The sequence below is a fragment of the Medicago truncatula genome, chromosome 7 (genome assembly GCF_003473485.1).
Source record: "Medicago truncatula cultivar Jemalong A17 chromosome 7, MtrunA17r5.0-ANR, whole genome shotgun sequence".
NCBI lineage: Eukaryota > Viridiplantae > Streptophyta > Magnoliopsida > Fabales > Fabaceae > Medicago > Medicago truncatula.
In genome coordinates, this window is record NC_053048.1 from 52,027,649 (window position 1) to 52,045,669 (window position 18,021).

Sequence of the window (18,021 nt, forward strand, 5' to 3'; positions counted from 1 at the left end):
TAACTATATATATCAATTCAAAGTATTGCATGTTCCTTGTCACAATTGGATTGGGCAAGGTCAGTGACATTCTCTCCTTAATGGTACACAAGTGGAGTAATGAGCGTTATTCTAGCACAAGGAAGTTGTATAGATGAGAACCTATTTGAAGTCCTCTTAGACAGACATGATAGAGGGACACGGGTTGCAGAAAAGATGCATACGAGAAGAAAGGAAGAAGAAACAAGAAACAGAATCAAGGAGAAGAAAAATAGTTCAACAACATGTTGAAATAAAAAGGGGTAAAAGAGTAACTAGCTAATTAAGATTATCTACTCTATTGTATACCCTACAAATTGAGGGGAAGAAAAATAAAAGGCAAGCCAATATGGGAAGAAATAGATTTCATGTGTTTCATGTCAATTGCATTGTTAATTATACGCATATCCAACTAATGTGGTGTCTTTTATTCTAGAAGTACTCCTGCCAATCTCAAATATAATATCAAAAAAGGTCATTTTGTTGGTCCAAAATAATTAGTCACTTTGGTCCCTGAATGGGAAAGGAGTAGTCACTTTAGTCTCTGAATGCAAAGAAATTGCAAAACAATCTCAAATGTAGACTCTATTGGTCAATTTCAGGGACTAAAGTGATTAGCGGAGTCTACATTCAGAGATTAAATTGACTAACGGAGTCTGCATTCAGGGACTAAATTGACTAACAAACTCTACATTCAGGAACTATTTGAGTCTATATTCAAGGACTATTTTGCAATTTATTTGCATTCAAGGACTAAACTGACGACTCTTTTCCTATTAAGGGACTAAAGTGACTAATTTTTCAAAATAAGTATTACCATATTTAAGTAATGATATCTTTTACATGATATCACTCAATTTTCAATAACTTTTTTATTCTGAGCAAACACATCTTAATGAAGAAGTAGTTTGGACAATGCAAAGTGAAACAGAAATTCAGTTAGACTGGCCATTCAAAAAAAAAATAGTTTTAAAGATTAACCCAAATCATCAGGTTCAACCGATTAAATCAGAAACCGCTCAATTTGCTGGCTGGTTCAATTTTGGTTGCACTTTAATTTTATTTTTTTTGGAGTTCGAACCCTAGACAATTGCATAAATTACCAACTTAGTTAAGCTCTTGAACCACTTTTTACCCTCAAGTGGTTCTTATCTTTTGTATTATTTAGTTTTGCTTTTAAATTTTTTAGGTATAATCTGATACAACCATATGTACTTTAATCTTGAGCCGATGGAACAGTGGCCTAAAAAGTCTAACCAGGTCGATTTTGAGTCCTGATTTTAAAACATAGGCTAATATGCAGCAATCAAAACCTCCAAGAGTTTGATGGCTGCTATCCACAACATTCATAATTCTCATTACGCTTAAAACAATTGCTACAAAAGTTAAAAGCTTTCGCCAGGAAAGAAAACATGAATTGCGCTTTTATATTTCTGATACAATAAATGTTTTCTACTAAAAACCTTCCATATAAATATCCATAAGACTTATATCAATAAAACCTTGAAAGGAATTATACAAATTGAAACACCTTTCCACATTGCACCTGACAGATAACATGGAAAATAATTCGGTAAGTACATCCCATTGACAAGCTTTAACTTTAAGAAACAAGTCCTATAAAGTTAAAGCACGTAGGGATAAATAGTGTTTTGCCTTGTCATTTGAACGAAATTTGGTTTACCTCTATTAAAAAAAATATATATATATATATATTAGATTTCAACCTTGTGATTTCAATTTTTTGGATTTCAAACTTTAGTCCATCTTGTAGAAATAAGCTGATATGGCGCATTACATTGATGAGTTGGAAATTTTTATTTCTTTTCCAAAAAAAAATATTCCATCTGGAATTCTTCTATCGAAAACATAATTTAAATTACTTAAAACATTAAATTTTTAACATAATTAATAAATTCATCCAGGTTCATCTTGATCTTCATCATCCCAACTTAAATCTTCATCCAAACCCATCCAATAAACATGATCCAACATCAACAAAACCCAGCAATAAACTTCATCCAAAAACTCTCACTCTATTGGTTATTTTTCTTCCTCTCTCCATTCTCTTTACTCCCTTTTCTCTTTCCTTCGTTTCTCTTCGCCTTATTTTTCACTCTACCCTTTTTCCTTCCTCGTTTCCCTTCTTTCCTTTTTCTTTACCCTCTTTCTCTCCTTGTTCTCTCTTTAATTTCCTCTTCAAAAAACTCATCAAAACCTTATCTTATCCTTTTCTCTGCTATGAGAGAGAGAGAGAGAGAGAGAGATGGTTCTTAGATCTACATTTTTTCATCATCATCAAAGAGAAGAATTGATCAATAAATAAGGGTGGTTCAGTTGAAGAATACGGTGATCGAGAAGGAAGGTGAAGGTTTAATTTTAAAGGGTATCAAGGTATGGGTGGGAGGAAGGTGGTGAATGGTGATGGATTTGGGGCTCCTTGTTTTTTTATTGTTGTTTTTGTACAGGGGTGGAAATGGGAAGTGGAAGGGTTTGGGGCTGGGGAAAGAATAAGTATGATAAGATTCTTTTTTTTTTTTTTAGTTTATGGATTTTCGAATGAATTTTTGGGTTTCATTTGAGTCTGTTCTTGAAATTAAGATATGAGTTTTTGCATTTTCTGGGTTGAAGGGTTGGAGCAGATGAAGGAGATAAGGTGTTAGAGGAGATGAAGGAAAATAAAAAAATAAAAACAAGTGTTTAGTAATTTAAAATACAGGTGGCATAAAAACAATTAAAAAAGAAATAAAAAAGTCAACTCAGCATGCGACATCACCATGTTTGCACAGTCATATGTCATGAAGGTCTAAAACAGAAGAATCTTCAAATGACAAAGGTTGAAATCTAAAAAAAAATACAAGGGTGTAAACCAAAACTCGCTCAAATGGCAGGGTGCAAAATAACATTTAACCCAATTAAATATGATGCTTAACAAATCATACCAGTGTCGTCTGTGACAAATTTAAGCTCTTACCGGAGGAATTAAAGATCTGAGGCCTTTTGTTTTCTAGGTCTTTTATGAGCTGCTGTAGGTGGAGCTCCATGCCCCTATACAAATAAAGTTCCCGAGACCAACCAGTAATAGTAAATTATTAAAATGGTCCAAAAGCAAATGTAAAACTAATCAATTGACGGGAGAATAATTAGACAAAATACGTTGTGGTGTACCTTGCGTTTTTGGTCCTTTTTGCCAACCCTTTCGCCTGAAACAACAGTTTTATGCATATGTTCAATGATAAATAGATGTCATTTCCCTTACTTTATAGAAATTTAGAAAGCAGGTACAAACAAAATTAATATATATTACCTCCAAAATTCAACGAATCGGGAATAAATGTACGATCCTGATTCCCACCACAAAATAAATGTGTCAGTAGTTTCCAAATCACGAGCCTAAAACAATAGAGGGGAAACTACCAAAAAGAAATAAAAATATGAATTTCCGACCTTTGGTGTGCCTGGTGTTTCACCGTAGGATCCATCACGGAAAGATGAACCTTCGGCCTCTTTATATTGCACCTGCCACATATATCACAACAAGTAATTAAATCAAAGAAATTTGGGGGGTGGGGGAAAATAAGCCAGTATAGAATGTTGCTGATTCTATGAACAATCATACATTAGACAGGCATATTGCAAGCCCATGAAAATTCTAACAATTGAAATCATCATCTGCTTATAAACATGAATGAATAAATACATTCAGCAAAATATGATTCTCTCAACTTTCTTATACCGATATACCTGTTTCTGGAGATTCAGCCAAGTTAGTATTTCTCTTCTTAGTTCAAGATGCTCTGCACAAACAGCTTTTGTTGGAACCCTCGGTTTCAAATTGACCTGGAATCACAGAATGCATCATGAACCCAAACATATGGTCAAACTCAACTCATTACAAAAATTTCATTTTGGATTTAACATATATCTGCCTCAATATAAGACTCTCTTATCTAATTCATGGGTATTAAGATGGTTAATTTGGTCAATAGCAATAAATTTGTCAGCAATGTTTTAGAAAGAAAGAAAAGCAAGCTGCATTAAAAGTTAAGGTAGTCGGGACAAACCCCGAGATCTTGCAATGTTTGCTCAACCCGTTTGATAGTCCGAACTCCAGCAGTTGCGTTTGAAGCTTGCACCATTTGCTCGAGTGCATATGTCCTCAAATATACACGAAGCTGAAACATTTCTCACTATCAGATAATGCTACGAAGTATGAGAATTTAATAAATTGTAAAAATTGCCCCTCATTAAAACAAATTATTTGAAATATTTTGATCAATGCAAGATCAAAATTTTAAAGATTAGATCAGAATTCTGGTTAACGCCAGTGCTACAAAATGAAGTTTTAAGTTAGCTTGTCTACTGCCTAACACAAATTTCCACCAGGTTAGAGACTAGCAATGTAATGCAAGATTATGAAAATTGTGCCTAGGGTTCTGCTTAACATGATACACCAGCACCTTTAACAGAGCTACTTGACGGAGGAAGCATTTTGACTGTCGTTACACAATTTAGGGAAGCAATTTGATATTTCGCTATTTAGAGTGCCCAAATTGCCAGACACTTAATTTCAGAACACAAAATGGTAGTTTACTCAAATAACTTACCATGCGAAGAGAAGCTAGAGTAGAAGCATTATCTGCAGAAGGCACGACCATTTGTGGAAGTTGCACATTCGAAGGAGATACAGTTTCACCGGGGACAGCCCTCTCTGTAAGTTCTGCATCAGCATTTGAAGCAACAGCCAATTGAGACTGTTCAGTAACCTGAAAAATGTATAAAATCAATATCCCATGCACAAATGTGCAAGTACAGATCATGTGAAATACATTTTATACATTCCGCGAATTTTGTTGCCCCAAATTGGTAATTATAAAACAAGAACAAGTGATTCAAGAACAATACTTCAGCATATATTTTACTGTCAGTAAAAATTAATAGTGATTAAGTTATGACTACAAAGCTCTAACTTTAGTTTACCTCCCATGCTAACTAAAAAGTGCACAGCATACTAGGAAACATTCCCCAATATTCGAAGTGATGGGTAGGAATTTATAATCAAGATTTCTCAAGAAATCAGAATTAGATCATAAGAAATTTGACCTTGAATCTTGATAACAACTCCTAAGTTAATAGTGTATTGGTAAATCAATCTTGAAACAATTACCTTAGAAGCCATCCGTAATTCAGCTATCCTTTTTGCTTCAATAAGAACCTGCATGATAAAACAATATAAGTAGCCATACGTCATTTACTATGAGGGTAAATCAATGGCAGAAATGTATGAAGTATTATTTTTTCTTTGAAGGACAGAACCTCTTCATCTCTTTTCTCTTGTTGTCTTGTTTGGGAGAGGACCATAGACAGTGCCCGTTTTCGCTCCATTTCTTGTGAAACATTATATGGTTCCTACATTGAAAAGAGAAAACGAGTTACTATCACCACATTGCAATGGCTTAAGGCAGGTGAGAGTCTGTTTAACCGGTAAATGTAAACTCAAAGACAAAATAGAGTAACTAATTCAAAACATCATACATTAATATAAAATTTGACTTCACCTTAATGATAGGATGTGTTGCAATGTCCCCGGAAGATGCAGCTCTGGCAAGTAATATAGCCCGCAACACTACATGACAGGGATGTGTGATAAAAAAATCAAGTTCAAAATATCACATTTTTGCTCATGCAATCGCCATATCATCAGAATTGAAAGCATGAGTTTTTTTTTTTTTACAATTGAAAGTATGAGTTAAATGACACGAATAGTGGAGTGCAATATATAATAATTATTGAACAAAGACGTACCACTATAATATCGATCCTTTAACTCCTCTACAGTCCGAGATGATGGGAACCTATCAGCTATCACAACAAAACGAAGATCGAACCTCTCACACAAATCAAATAATTCATTTGTCTCCTCCTTGGTCCACATCTAGGTAGAAAAAGAAGAATCAGGTATATTAATGCATTGAACACTTGGTAAAAGAGATTAATATAAAAAAAACTGATAGAATGTCAATGTGTTTCAACTTTCAATTGAGTAAAGCGTAGAACTTAATAATTGCAGTTAAAACAGGATAATTGTATATGATAAATTGTACAATGGGATGCAGTGTACAAAAGAGGTCCTTGCAAATAAGCCAGGTCCATTGATATATAAATTGATTGCAAATTTTCCCTCATTTTTTATGTCTAAACTGATAGTGTTTTCTTGTTCTAGAAACCTATCCTCGTATCAGATCTAAAGGACAGGATTTTGTTAAAAAGAAAAACCCCCTCAAGGTAGCAATGGTTCAAATTTGGAAGCTTTAAAAATCCCATCCGTACAGTTATGTCTCACTGTCATTACCCAATTTGGAAGCTTTAAAAAAATCTAACAAATTCCTACATGTTTCCATAATGTGGCTCTACAAATCATCAATGGATTGATTTATCATGACAGTTCTCCAAAGATGTACATGTAATTGGAGGAAAATCTCCCAAGATGTCCCAAACTATGGTAAATACAAGGTCTATCAAAGCTTAATTTTCGAATAAATTTTGTCACTTAAAAGCAAACTGTAGGGCAAAGGGCAACCTGGTGCACTAAAGCTCCCGCATACGCAGGGTCCGGGAAGGGGTTCCACCAGTTTTTTGGTATATTGTACGCAGCCTTCCAGTCACATGACAGGACCTTTACCAGTTGCGCCAAGGTTACCCCTTTCTTAAAAGCAAACTGTATTCTTATGTATTTTGTATAGCAAAATCTGACAATTAAATAAATATATGCTGGTTGCTAGTAGTTTGCCTCGCAGGATATAACCCTCAGTAAAATTAAATGAGAAATTTGGAACAAGACTCCATCACTAAAACCAAAGTAGAGTTGTGTTTGATATGATTCTGCTCAGGTTTCTAGAATGCTATTGTTGTCAAATGTCAGCTCTTCCACACAAAATTGTATATTAATCCCACATCACACTAAACTCTACTTTTACATGAAATCCATGTTAAATTATTGACTAAAGAAAAAACTTCAAGGGATGTACCAGCTTAGGTTGTTCATATTAGCCAACACAAGAATAATCCAATATCATTCAGCGGAAAATAGAGGTGTCCAGTTGTATTAGTCATAAGCTTCAACTTAAGTAATCGCCAATTAACAAATTTTAAGTTTTATAGATACACACAAAAACAATTTAATTTGTTCCCTTGCAATAGAAGTCGATGAAGGTCCCACAATCACAGCTCGATACAATACATAAAATAAATTTCAGTTCGGTTAGCATAAATTTGCAACATTGCTGTAGTTTAAGCAAACTTATCCATAAATTTCCAAAAAATTGTACAATTAGACATGATTACCCACAGGATCTGTCAAATACTTTTCGTATTCCTCGTCTGTGTATTTGATAATGTCAACAGACTGCATCACATCAAATAGAAGATTGTGAATAAAACCAAAAAATATAAGCAATGAATAAGAAGCACGAAGACAGAGAGTAACACAAATTTAGCTACCTTGTTGTACTTGGCAAAAGAATAGTCTCCAGTAGGAAGAACACCATTGACTACTCGAACCTGAAAAAGAAGTGACACATAAAAAAAACTCCCATGCTTATAAATAATCACAGATAATAATCAAACGGACATTGTGACTGACCCAATGGTAGAGATGAAGATCATCTTTACGAGCAGAATTGGTGAAAGGAAGCCATTGCCAAGTAACCTGAAAAACATAATAACCCCGTTTAGATAACCATCTTAATCAAGCATGTATCACATAAGTGATAAGTGTTTATGCATAAGCTATTTTTATAATAAAAGATGTGTAAAACTGATTACATAAAAGCTATAAGTTGTATTCATAAGATATCCTGGAAAGCTTATAAAAGAAAAACTAGAAAAGCTTATGGACTACAATGTTTCTATAAGCTATCTCAAACAGTGTCACAAGTGCTTGTCTCAGTAGATAAACTTATAAGTGCTTACGAAAATAAGCTGAAAACGACTTATGGAAACTTATAAGTTGAATCAAATAATAACCTTTTCGTGAGTAGGAGGCTTTTTCTTCAATTGAGAAGCATCAATTGATGGCATAAGAGGTGGCATTCCACCAGTAAGTGCATAAACCTAAAAATAATACAATTCAATTGAAATCAAATCAGTGATAAAAAAAAAAAAAAAAAAAATGAATAAACTGAGTGGGTAATGAATGAATGAATGAATAACCTAACCTCGCGTGAAATGCCATCAGGTTTTCTCTGAGATTCTTTGGGAGGTCGAGATTTTTTATTATCAAGAGAAGATGGAAATGAGTTTTTGTGCAAACCAAGAATATCCTTCGCGTCCATTTAGGGTTTCATAGGAAGAAAGAACCAAAAACCTTGCATTCAATTCAATTCAATTGGGGAAAACCTATCGTATGAAATCACTTCTCTACTTCAATTTTCCCTCTCAATTTCTCAACTGTTCGACAACCTCCGATGCTTCGACGTTATACTATCTTCACAAAATTACTGTTTTTTTATAACTAACAAAAATTTTGTGTAATTTTTTTTTTTAAAACTTCGAGTCGGTTTATTGTTAACATTTTTATCTGTTTTTTGTAAAAATAATATTGATAAAATATTTAAGGGTTAAATATGTTTTTGATCCCTATAAATATGTCAACTTTTCGTTTTAGTCCCTCTAAAATTTTCCTTCAACTTTTAGTCCCTATAAAGTTTTCAATCTTCACTTTTGGTCCATCTTTTAAAGTAAACTCATACGTAGAATTCAAATTATTTAATAAAATTTTCCAGAAAAATTCAAAATATTATAAGAATGACATCAAAAAAAATTAAGAATTTTTTAACAAAGCATGAATTTAATATGAATTTTTATATTTTTTATTGTTAAAAATTCATATTTAATTTGTGTTTTGTTAAAAAAATCTAATTTTTTTTTAGGAATTGTTTTTAGAATATTTGACACATTTCTGTACAATTTCATTAAAAAATACAAAAATTAAATTAAAAATAGGGACCAAAAGTAGTGATTGAAAATTTTATAGGGACTAAAAGTTGAAGGAAAATTTTAGAGGGACTAAAACGAAAAGTTGACATATTTATAGGAACCAAAAGCATATTTAACCCAATATTTAATTAGTAATATTTTTATGGCTAAAATATGGTTTTAGTCCCTGCAAATATGCCTCGTTTTGGTTTTAGTCCCTGCTAAAAAAAACATTTGTTTTTGCTCCCTGCAAAATTTTTTGTTTTTGAAAATAGTCCCTGACCCCACTTTTGTGATGATTTGCATACGTGGCACATTATAACTGAACCAATTTTGTAGTTTTTGGTCCCTGCAAAATATTTTGTTTTTAAAAGAGGTCCCTGCAAAAATTTTTGTTTTTGAAAATAGTCCAGGGACTATTTTCAAAAACAAAAAATTTTGCAGGGACCAAAAACAATTATTTTTTTTACCATGAACTAAAACCAAAATGAGGCATATTTGCAGGGACTAAAACCATATTTTAGCCTATTTTTATTGGTATATTTTTTTTTTAAGGGTTTATCTTTCTTATAATTACTAATAATGTATTTAAAAATCTTTCTTATAATTACTAATAATGTATTTAAAATGTAAACTTGATAAAAAAAAGAGTTATACATTTAGCTAAAATATTAAATTCATAATTGGTTCGGTTGAGTAACCAAAGAAAAAAAAAAGAAATTAATCATTTTAAACTTTTTGAAGTGACTTTTCTTTTTTCAAAAATGTCTTCAATTTTCAATACAAATAAATAACACATGTAATAAATAGATAAGAATAAATTTAAATATTAAAAACATGTAACAAGCTAGATGAATATATTTATACTTACTTTTTCATTATACCAACTAGCAGAAAGACGGGCACGACGTATGTCCGCTCTTTCCAGTGCCCTAACGCATGTGATTATTTTATTATGTTTGTTTTTATAATTTTGATTCAATTTTAAAAAATTAATGGAAATTATTGATATATTGATTTATAAACAAAATATTGGCATGGCATATAAAAAAATTATTTATGAACTCAACATATTTTAGTTTGCCTGCATATAAAATAAAGATAAAATAATGATATTTTATTGTTATTTTAATAGTAATTAGTAACATCATAACATAAATGTATACATGACATGTTATGTAAAAGAAACATTGTTTTAAACAGTAAAAAAAATTCATAAGGTACTATGTGTAAGTTTTCTTCTTAAATTAAATTTATTGTTATATATTTGTTACATGTGTTATTTATATTTAAAATTAAAATTTAAAATTAAAGGTATTTTTTGAAAGAAAAGTTCAATCCTAAAGTGTGCTGAAAGGGATAGTTTTCTTTATATATAGTATAGATTATTGTTATATATTTGTTACATGTCTTATTTGTATTTAAAGTTAAAATTTAAAATTAATGGTATTTTTGGAAGAAAAAAAAAGTCCAACCCAAAGTGTGCTGAAAGTGGTAGTTTTCTTTATATATAGTATAGATTATACCCTTAAACAACTTTTTCTGTGATAAAAATTGTTGTTGATGTCATTAAAAAAATAATTTAGGTTATAACTTTTTTGTTATATATTGTTGGTGTCAATTGAAATATATAATCATGGTTGGTTTGGTTTGTTATAACTTGACATCAACAACCATTTATATTTTTAGTTTTAATCAAAATAAAATTTCATATAAAAAAACATCGTTCATAATTTTCAAATGTTAGCATCATAAAAAGATGAGTGTCCGTCTTTTCGCTAGTTAATATAAAAACTATTTGCACGTTCATCCAAAAAAAAATTAACAAATAGTTAATCGTAATAAAGCGGCAGTTTTCTCAGAAACTTTTTTCGCAACAGGCTTCCGACCAAAGACGGTCTCCTTCGGCGGCAAATTCTACACATTGATGATACTTTGTGTGTGGGTGGGTGCGGCTCTGCAGAAACTGCAAACCATCCTCTTTTCAGCTGCGACACCTTTGGCAGCGTGTGGCTCGCAGTTTTGCAGTGGCTTCGGTTATCTTTTGTAGCTCCAGCTAGGTGTAGGAACCATTTCATTCAGCTCGTGCAGTTGGTCGGCTTTCCTCGTTCTTCATACACGTTCCTTCAGATAATATGGATGGCTTGTGTCTGGATTGTTTGGATGGAAAGGACCAATCATGTTTTTCATCAGTTGGCTACAACTCCTCATACTTTAGCTTAAAAGGTTAAGTTGTATTCTTTCCATTGTTTAAATGCAAAGTTGTCCACTTTTGTTTTTAGATATCACGATCAGTGGCAGCACCATTTGTCTTGTATGAGTGTTGGCCTAAATTTTTTATGTTTCTTCAGTCTCATGATTACGATGTGTGTTTTTTATGCACCAATGACTAAACTTTGTACTTGATTTAGATGATTCTCTTTTGCACATCTTGTGCGAGATGAATTATATGTGGTAATTTAAATCTCATTCTAGCTTGTTAAAAAAAAAATCAAAGTGATATAAAAAATTAAATGAGTGAATAAACCAAAAATTTAAATCTATATTTTGAGAAGATGAAGTATCATTCAGGTTTGGTTGATTAATGTGTAGATGAAGTCTGCTCTTCTCCAGCAAGTTTTGCTCCCACCCAATCAAATTGACCAAAATATCACTAACGAAAATGTAAAAAAAACGTGACCTAATTTTTAACACCTACATGAATTAACTCACATTGATTCTTTCACTGCAATTTTTCATTCACAAACCAATGGTCTCCAATCAAGAAGTGGGCAAGACAATTAAATAATCCACAAAACACAAGAAAGTAATAATCAACCAAATTAAAAACAAGATGAGAGGCATCAATTACTTTATATCATATTATTATTCTTAAATTTTGAGGTATTTTTTTTATTTGATACGAAGAAGCTTAGCCCTAATCTTGATAAAGAAGATGGTCCTGAAACTGTGCTTGAAGTTCCTATAATAGAAGAAATTTTTACACATAAGAGTGGAACCATGAAAGCATGGCAGAATGTGAAGTTTTGGATGAAGCCAAACGCAGCAGAAGCAAAAGCTGCTTCCATGACAACAGTGTTTGGAGGAAGAAACTTAGGGTGTGTTTGTTTCTATGGATAGATAGTGAGGGGAGAAAAAGACAAGGGAAAGAAGCATTTTTCATGGTTTGGAACAAGTGAAACTAACTAAGGAAAGAATGAAACACATGGGTCCCACACTAAAAACCTTTCCATGCCAATATGGGCAGAAAGGTTGGGGAAACAACCATTTTTGTTTAAAAAGTCCAAAACACTCCTACTTTTATTGTTTTTTATTTCTAAAGGGGTGTGTGCATCTATAAGGGTATCTTTGTCAATTAGAAAAAAATAGATCTTTCTTTCCTCCAATTTTCCAATCCAATTTCTATTAAACCAAACAACCAAAACAATCCCTTCGCTTTCCATTCTCTTTCTTTCCTCATATAATCTTTCCTTTCACCGTCTTTCCTCTTACTTTCTCTTCTCATCCAAACATAGCCTTAGAGATTCAGCTTTTGTTAGGTGTTGTAGGAGCTCAATTAATTATTCACCTATCATCAATTCTTCCGACAATTACCAACACTGGAATGAAAAGAACTTCAATAAAAAAACTCAATTTGTCCTGGCATAATTTTTTGGCACATAAATTTAAGGGCAGACAATTATATAAAAATTATTTATTCTATTAAGACAAACATTTCGCAAACTTGCTTAGCCTGAACACTATAATACTCCGCTCTGATGCACTCCTCTCTGTATGCGAAACGTCACTTCTTTATTATCGATTATGATTTAGTTAACAACTTATTTTGTCCTAAAGACACTAAGGGTATGTTTGGAAACGGAGAAACAAGAAGGAAAGAAAACAAAGAGGAAAGAAAGAGCATTCAAAAATGTCGTTTCCCTTGCATGGTTGCAGGGTCAAAGTGGAAAGAAAGTTTTATTTTGATGGGGCCCACGGGCAAAATCTTTCCACTCATGGCAGCGAAGAAAGTTGGGTGATTAGTTTGCAAATTGTAAAATTACAAAATGGCCATCGGTTGAAATTAAAAATTACGATGGCATGTGCATGTTATGTCCTCACAAGTCTGAGAACTTGGTTGGTTAAAAGCATGCTTCTTCAAAAAAAAAAAATTTGTTACGTGCTTCTTCAAATTTCTACTAGTTATAATTTATACACAGCACACTACCGTCAATTAAATTTATTATTAGTTTTTTTATTCATATACTTGATTTTTGACTATATACTCACTCCGGTCCTTATTATAAGAAACAATTGATTTTTTTGGTTCATAGAATAATTAATGTATCTTGTTATAAATATAGACTAGATACATCACTTACATAATGAATCTAAAAAATCAAATGTTTCTTATAATAAAGACCGGAGGAAGTATATAATACTATATAATGTGACACCAACTAAAAAAATATAACATTAATTTTCAATGTAGGGGTATTTATGTCATTTAAAAAATATAGATATATCTTTCCTTTAACTTTCTTTTGTACCAAACAACTTAAATAATCATTTACTTTCCGCTCACTTTCATTCCTTCAACAATCATTCCTATTACTTACTTTCCTTCGACTTTCTTTGATCATCCAAAGAAAGCTTAAATGTGACATGCTTATTAATTTATATTTTTAATCAATTAAATTTTAAATTGCTAAGGTGATTGTTGGATTGGGAGTGAAGTTGAGGGATCATCCACATTCAGTCAACTAAAGATGATAATAATTGGTTGGCTCATGAGAAGAATTTAGAAATTCATCCATATTGTACCAAGAGTGACTACACAAGAAAGTTGTACAGCAAACTATTATTTCTATAAAATGAGAGGCTTCTAACTCAAATTTGTTAGAACAACGTAATGCCATCTAAAAAGTTTGCCTGTCTAATATTTTGCAAATTAATATACCAACATAAATTTTGGTACTTGATACTTAGGTGTGTGTTCATATGGGAAAGACCAATCCTTTCCCACCATGAGAAAGTTTTTTTAACAATTAGATTGAAAGAGAACACTGAATTTACTATAGGTTGTCCACACTATATTTTTCTTGTCACTTTCTTCAACCTCTCAACGTGTATGGATCTTACATTATTCCATGGGCATTAGAAATTGATTCTGCTGCTCCAATTGTTTGTCACCGCATAATATTATGCAGACTGTAAGCGTTTGTTACTATTAACGTGGTCAATATTAGCTTATCTTTCCCTCACATTATGAAAAACAAACGCCGGATCTGTGATCCTTTCTATTGAACCACTTCTTTCATTCTGGGCATGGACACATCGTCGGAGAGCCACCGCCGGTGACTTTCCGATCATCTTCTCCGGCTTCTTCAATTGATTTTTTTACAAAGCTTACAATCTGCCCCTTTTCACTTACTCCAAACCAAACAACTAGAAAAGAAAATAAAAATATTACATTTGCATTTTTACTTATTCATATAGATCTAATTCAACAATTCATTTCTCTTGTTTTTTAACTATAATTTTGTTTTATTGTCTCTATCATTGCCATTGAATTTGTTGGCTGGGAATGGAAGCAGAAAGCTACATTGGGAGGTTGATGACAGTGAAAAATATAGTGTGGACAGTCTATAATAATATCAGTGTTCCCTGATGGTTAAAAAAAACATTTCCATGATGGAAAAGGATTGACCTTTCCCATGTGAAATGGCACCTGATACTTATTCTTTTGACACTTTTGTAAGAATAATTGGACGTGTACGCAATCATGGACATGTCTCGTTTAGAATCATAAATTTTGGTACTCGATCACAATTATTTTTCATAATATACACATATACAGAAAAGATATTCTAATACACATTTGAGGAACAAATCACAAAAGAAGCTCCACCAACTGCCTGCTATATCTCCTCACAGCACAGAGACCGAATTATGAAAGTGCAAGATACAGGGATGTGTGGTCTCATGTACTCACTGTTCCGTCGAGCATGAGGTACAATAGCTTTTTAACCACTGAGGTCCACAGTAGTCTAATGGAAACAGATACACATAGTAGAATTCAATCCAATTTATGAGTAACAACCCGATTTGAATAAATGTAAAGCAAATCCAACTATAAAAGCATACCCCACTTATTAACATAATTTAGAGACAGTAATAAACAAGCCTTCATTAATAGATATATAGAAGGATTTATTTCATAAGATGCTTTCGGAGCCCAGAGATTACCAATGGCTTCAACAATTGCAACTTTCAAATCTCCGTTCTTTATGAAAATCATAAGGCTTCACACTTCGATATTGTGATATCCAACTAGACAAACAATGTTTAAGAGACAAATTAGCATATTAATGGTAACAAATGGCCTCAGAGGTAGTGACAATTAGCATTTATCAATCACACAGCAGATCTGGTAATACGTGCAAGTAATACATCATTGGCCATCCGTACTATTTATCTTAAAAATGAATGTAAATCAATGTTTTAAATTTGAAAATCAAAGTTGGAAACACAATCATAAGAAAAATACTATGAAAATCCAACGCAATTATAATACAATATGCATCAGAGAGATTCCCATCGACAAATCATCATGTTCTCTAATTAGGAGATCTGATGTCCCTGTCTAATTTATCGTCACTTGCAAGTTGCATAACTATGATGAAACCAAATCAAGTAAAACAACTAAATTTCCAAGTAAACAAAACAGCAACACCAACTCTACGTAAACCTATTGTATCACAACAAAACAGCAACAATTACAAAAACCATCTTTATCACTAATAAAAATATATACTTCAACCAAATTCAACACATTCAGGATCAATTGTCTCAGTCTATGGAAATCTCAAAAAAGACGCGGATAGGTATGACAATTAATTTAAACATTATCAACAATAAGATCAGTACCAACATACAAAGTACAATACTGATTGTGTTTGTTGACAACGGGAAAATCAATGGAACATCTAAACATTATCAACACTCAAAATATTATTTCATCTCTTCTTTTTTCAATGGAGAAAATCTTAATCCTATTAATTGATAGAAACGCATCAGAGATTTTCCCATTAGACAAATCAACATTCTCCCTTCGGAGTGCTGAGTCCCTGTCTATCTTGTCATCATCTGCGCATAAGGGTTAGGACCAACATATATGTTACTATTTAACAAGTGCATAGAGCTTTACATTTCAAACAAAATAATCACCATAAAAGATTAGACCCAAAATATGTTTTTAATAAATTGTGCATCAGAGAGATTCCCACAGACAAATCAGCATTTTCTCTAATTAGGAGATCTGATGTCCCTGTCTAGTTTGTCATCATTTGCAACATATAAAACCATGGTAAAAACAACAATATCGTTCCAAAACTAACAACAATTAACAAAAATAATTCTAATCTAATGAAACAAAATTAAAATCTCTTTTTAAAAAAATAATTATGTTCTTCCAAAAGATTTGTATCAACGCATCAGATTGAAAAAGTAATTGTAAATTGAAATGAAAATAAAATGGTGCCTCAGAGTAAAATTGTTTCATAGAAATTAATCTCAAAGTATATTTAACACCATCATGGGCACAGAGATAAACAAACGAAATTGACTTTGAATAAAATAAAACATCATTAAATATGAAACAGTTGAAATAAGGTAAAGCATAGTTAAAATCGAATAGAAGTAATCCATAAAAAAACCATGTGATATTTGGACATATGAAAAATCAATTTGGACACAAAAAATGAGAGGTCTCAGGTTATTTAAACACATCAAAATCTAAAAAAGATTATCAGACAATGTAGGCAAATAAAAACACATCACAGACCTCACATTTTAACAAGATAAAACTATCAAACATCAAGAAAAGCATAGTAAAATTAAGAGGGAAAAAAGAGTTGACTCAGTGGTGGCTAGATTAATTTAGGTTCGATTCTGCCTGCAATTGACCTCACCTTAAAATCAGAAGAGGGAGCTTTGTATCCTCACGGTCAACAATTTTTAATCCCCAACAAAATTGAAAATATATATATATATATAAATGAGATAGATCACTCAGTTCAGCGGGGTTATCGACACGCAAAGCAATCTCTCGAAAGAGAAGAAAGCACTGCACTGCGGTCTGTTGAGCTTGAATTTTATGGAGTCATCATCGTGATCTCATACTATGCAGTATGCACAACAAATATCGAAATCCAGAAAAACAAATAACAAATAACAAAGGAAAACAAAATCAGCTGCAATAGAAAAAATTGAAAATGGGAGAGGAGGGACTCCATTGGGTTTTGTTTCTCCACAGCCGCATCTGATCTGAATTTATAGGAAGAGTTAATTAGGGTTTTTGATAACACGCTGTCGTTTTGAAAGGCAACTGTGAAAGCCCGATAAAGATATGGTCAAAAGCCCAAATCACCTAAAACCACTCTCAGCCCAACACTTGATTGAGAATAGTGTGTTATTTTTTATTTTTTGTATTTTAACCGATTAAATAAGTTTTTTTTATCTCAATAAATAAATTAATTTTTGTTTTAATCCTTGTAAAATATATGTCCTTATAGTATATTTCACCATAGAGATTTAGTCTTCGTTAAAGTCAAATTTGTTTAACCATTCATAAACTTTTAAATTCTCGAATAATCTTTTTACACATATTTAGAACATAATAAAAAGTTCATCCGTAAAAAATAAGCTCAAAATATTATTTATAGGCCAAAATTTTCATTATTTTTATCTTAAATTTTTAAATGTTTTAAAAATTCATATTTAATTCATTTTATTTTTTAAATATTCTAATTTTTTGTGGAAGAACTTTTTACAAGGTTCTAAATAAGATTGCAAAATGTAAACAAAAAAATAAAATTGCAAAGAGACATTCAAAAATTAATTTTTTTAAGGATAATTAAACAAATTTAAATTTAATAAGGACTAAAATTTTATGCTGAAAATTTAATTGAGTCCAATCTATTATTTGTTAAAGACTTTATTTTAAATGAACATGACCTTTTTAGACACTTAGTATGGACTATTAGC

At 31.9% G+C, this 18,021-nt stretch overlaps 1 protein-coding gene and 8 non-coding genes across 9 annotated transcripts; all 9 read right to left on the reverse strand.

The window, feature by feature from the left end:
* Window positions 1-1,345: 1,345 nt before the first annotated feature.
* Window positions 1,346-8,519, reverse strand: LOC11442051 (SWR1-complex protein 4). The gene is made up of 17 exons (XM_003625953.4): window positions 8,235-8,519; window positions 8,044-8,130; window positions 7,661-7,726; window positions 7,519-7,578; window positions 7,367-7,423; window positions 5,824-5,953; window positions 5,577-5,644; window positions 5,335-5,427; window positions 5,186-5,233; window positions 4,626-4,784; window positions 4,083-4,193; window positions 3,763-3,858; window positions 3,466-3,537; window positions 3,326-3,362; window positions 3,187-3,221; window positions 2,993-3,066; window positions 1,346-1,564 (listed from the first exon to the last, which is right to left on the reverse strand). The coding sequence occupies exons 1-16, from the start codon at window positions 8,349-8,351 to the stop codon at window positions 3,001-3,003; spliced, it is 1,302 nt and encodes a 433-aa protein (XP_003626001.1). The 5' UTR covers window positions 8,352-8,519; the 3' UTR covers window positions 1,346-1,564; window positions 2,993-3,000.
* A 6,837-nt stretch (window positions 8,520-15,356) lies between these two features.
* Window positions 15,357-15,436, reverse strand: LOC112416890 (small nucleolar RNA snoR122). The gene has a single exon (XR_003007402.1). It is a non-coding gene; the product is annotated as a small nucleolar RNA snoR122 (small nucleolar RNA).
* Window positions 15,437-15,552: 116 nt separating this feature from the next.
* Window positions 15,553-15,641, reverse strand: LOC112416859 (small nucleolar RNA R44/J54/Z268 family). The gene has a single exon (XR_003007370.1). It is a non-coding gene; the product is annotated as a small nucleolar RNA R44/J54/Z268 family (small nucleolar RNA).
* Window positions 15,642-16,043: 402 nt separating this feature from the next.
* On the reverse strand, window positions 16,044-16,129 carry LOC11431574 (small nucleolar RNA R44/J54/Z268 family). The gene has a single exon (XR_003007372.1). It is a non-coding gene; the product is annotated as a small nucleolar RNA R44/J54/Z268 family (small nucleolar RNA).
* Window positions 16,130-16,240: 111 nt separating this feature from the next.
* LOC112416860 (small nucleolar RNA R44/J54/Z268 family) lies at window positions 16,241-16,329 on the reverse strand. The gene has a single exon (XR_003007371.1). It is a non-coding gene; the product is annotated as a small nucleolar RNA R44/J54/Z268 family (small nucleolar RNA).
* Window positions 16,330-16,509: 180 nt separating this feature from the next.
* On the reverse strand, window positions 16,510-16,581 carry LOC112416853 (small nucleolar RNA Z267). The gene has a single exon (XR_003007364.1). It is a non-coding gene; the product is annotated as a small nucleolar RNA Z267 (small nucleolar RNA).
* A 157-nt stretch (window positions 16,582-16,738) lies between these two features.
* On the reverse strand, window positions 16,739-16,823 carry LOC112416841 (small nucleolar RNA SNORD34). The gene has a single exon (XR_003007352.1). It is a non-coding gene; the product is annotated as a small nucleolar RNA SNORD34 (small nucleolar RNA).
* Window positions 16,824-16,890: 67 nt separating this feature from the next.
* Window positions 16,891-16,990, reverse strand: LOC112416912 (small nucleolar RNA R30/Z108). Its single transcript, XR_003007423.1, has one exon. It is a non-coding gene; the product is annotated as a small nucleolar RNA R30/Z108 (small nucleolar RNA).
* A 50-nt stretch (window positions 16,991-17,040) lies between these two features.
* LOC112416868 (small nucleolar RNA Z107/R87) lies at window positions 17,041-17,151 on the reverse strand. The gene has a single exon (XR_003007380.1). It is a non-coding gene; the product is annotated as a small nucleolar RNA Z107/R87 (small nucleolar RNA).
* Between the last annotated feature and the right edge of the window lie 870 nt (window positions 17,152-18,021).

What these genes read in the sequence shown, in the direction of transcription:
- LOC11442051 (XM_003625953.4), bottom strand. Translation starts at nt 8,351, where the DNA reads ATGGACGCGAAGGATATTCTTGGTTTGCACAAAAACTCATTTCCATCT. An exon ending in ATCTTCATCTCTACCATTGG is followed by an intron (nt 7,579 to 7,660) that starts GTCAGTCACAAT and finishes CTTCTTTTTCAG; the next exon opens with GTTCGAGTAGTCAATGGTGT. An exon ending in CAACACATCCTATCATTAAG is followed by an intron (nt 5,428 to 5,576) that starts GTGAAGTCAAAT and finishes TTTTCAATGTAG; the next exon opens with GAACCATATAATGTTTCACA.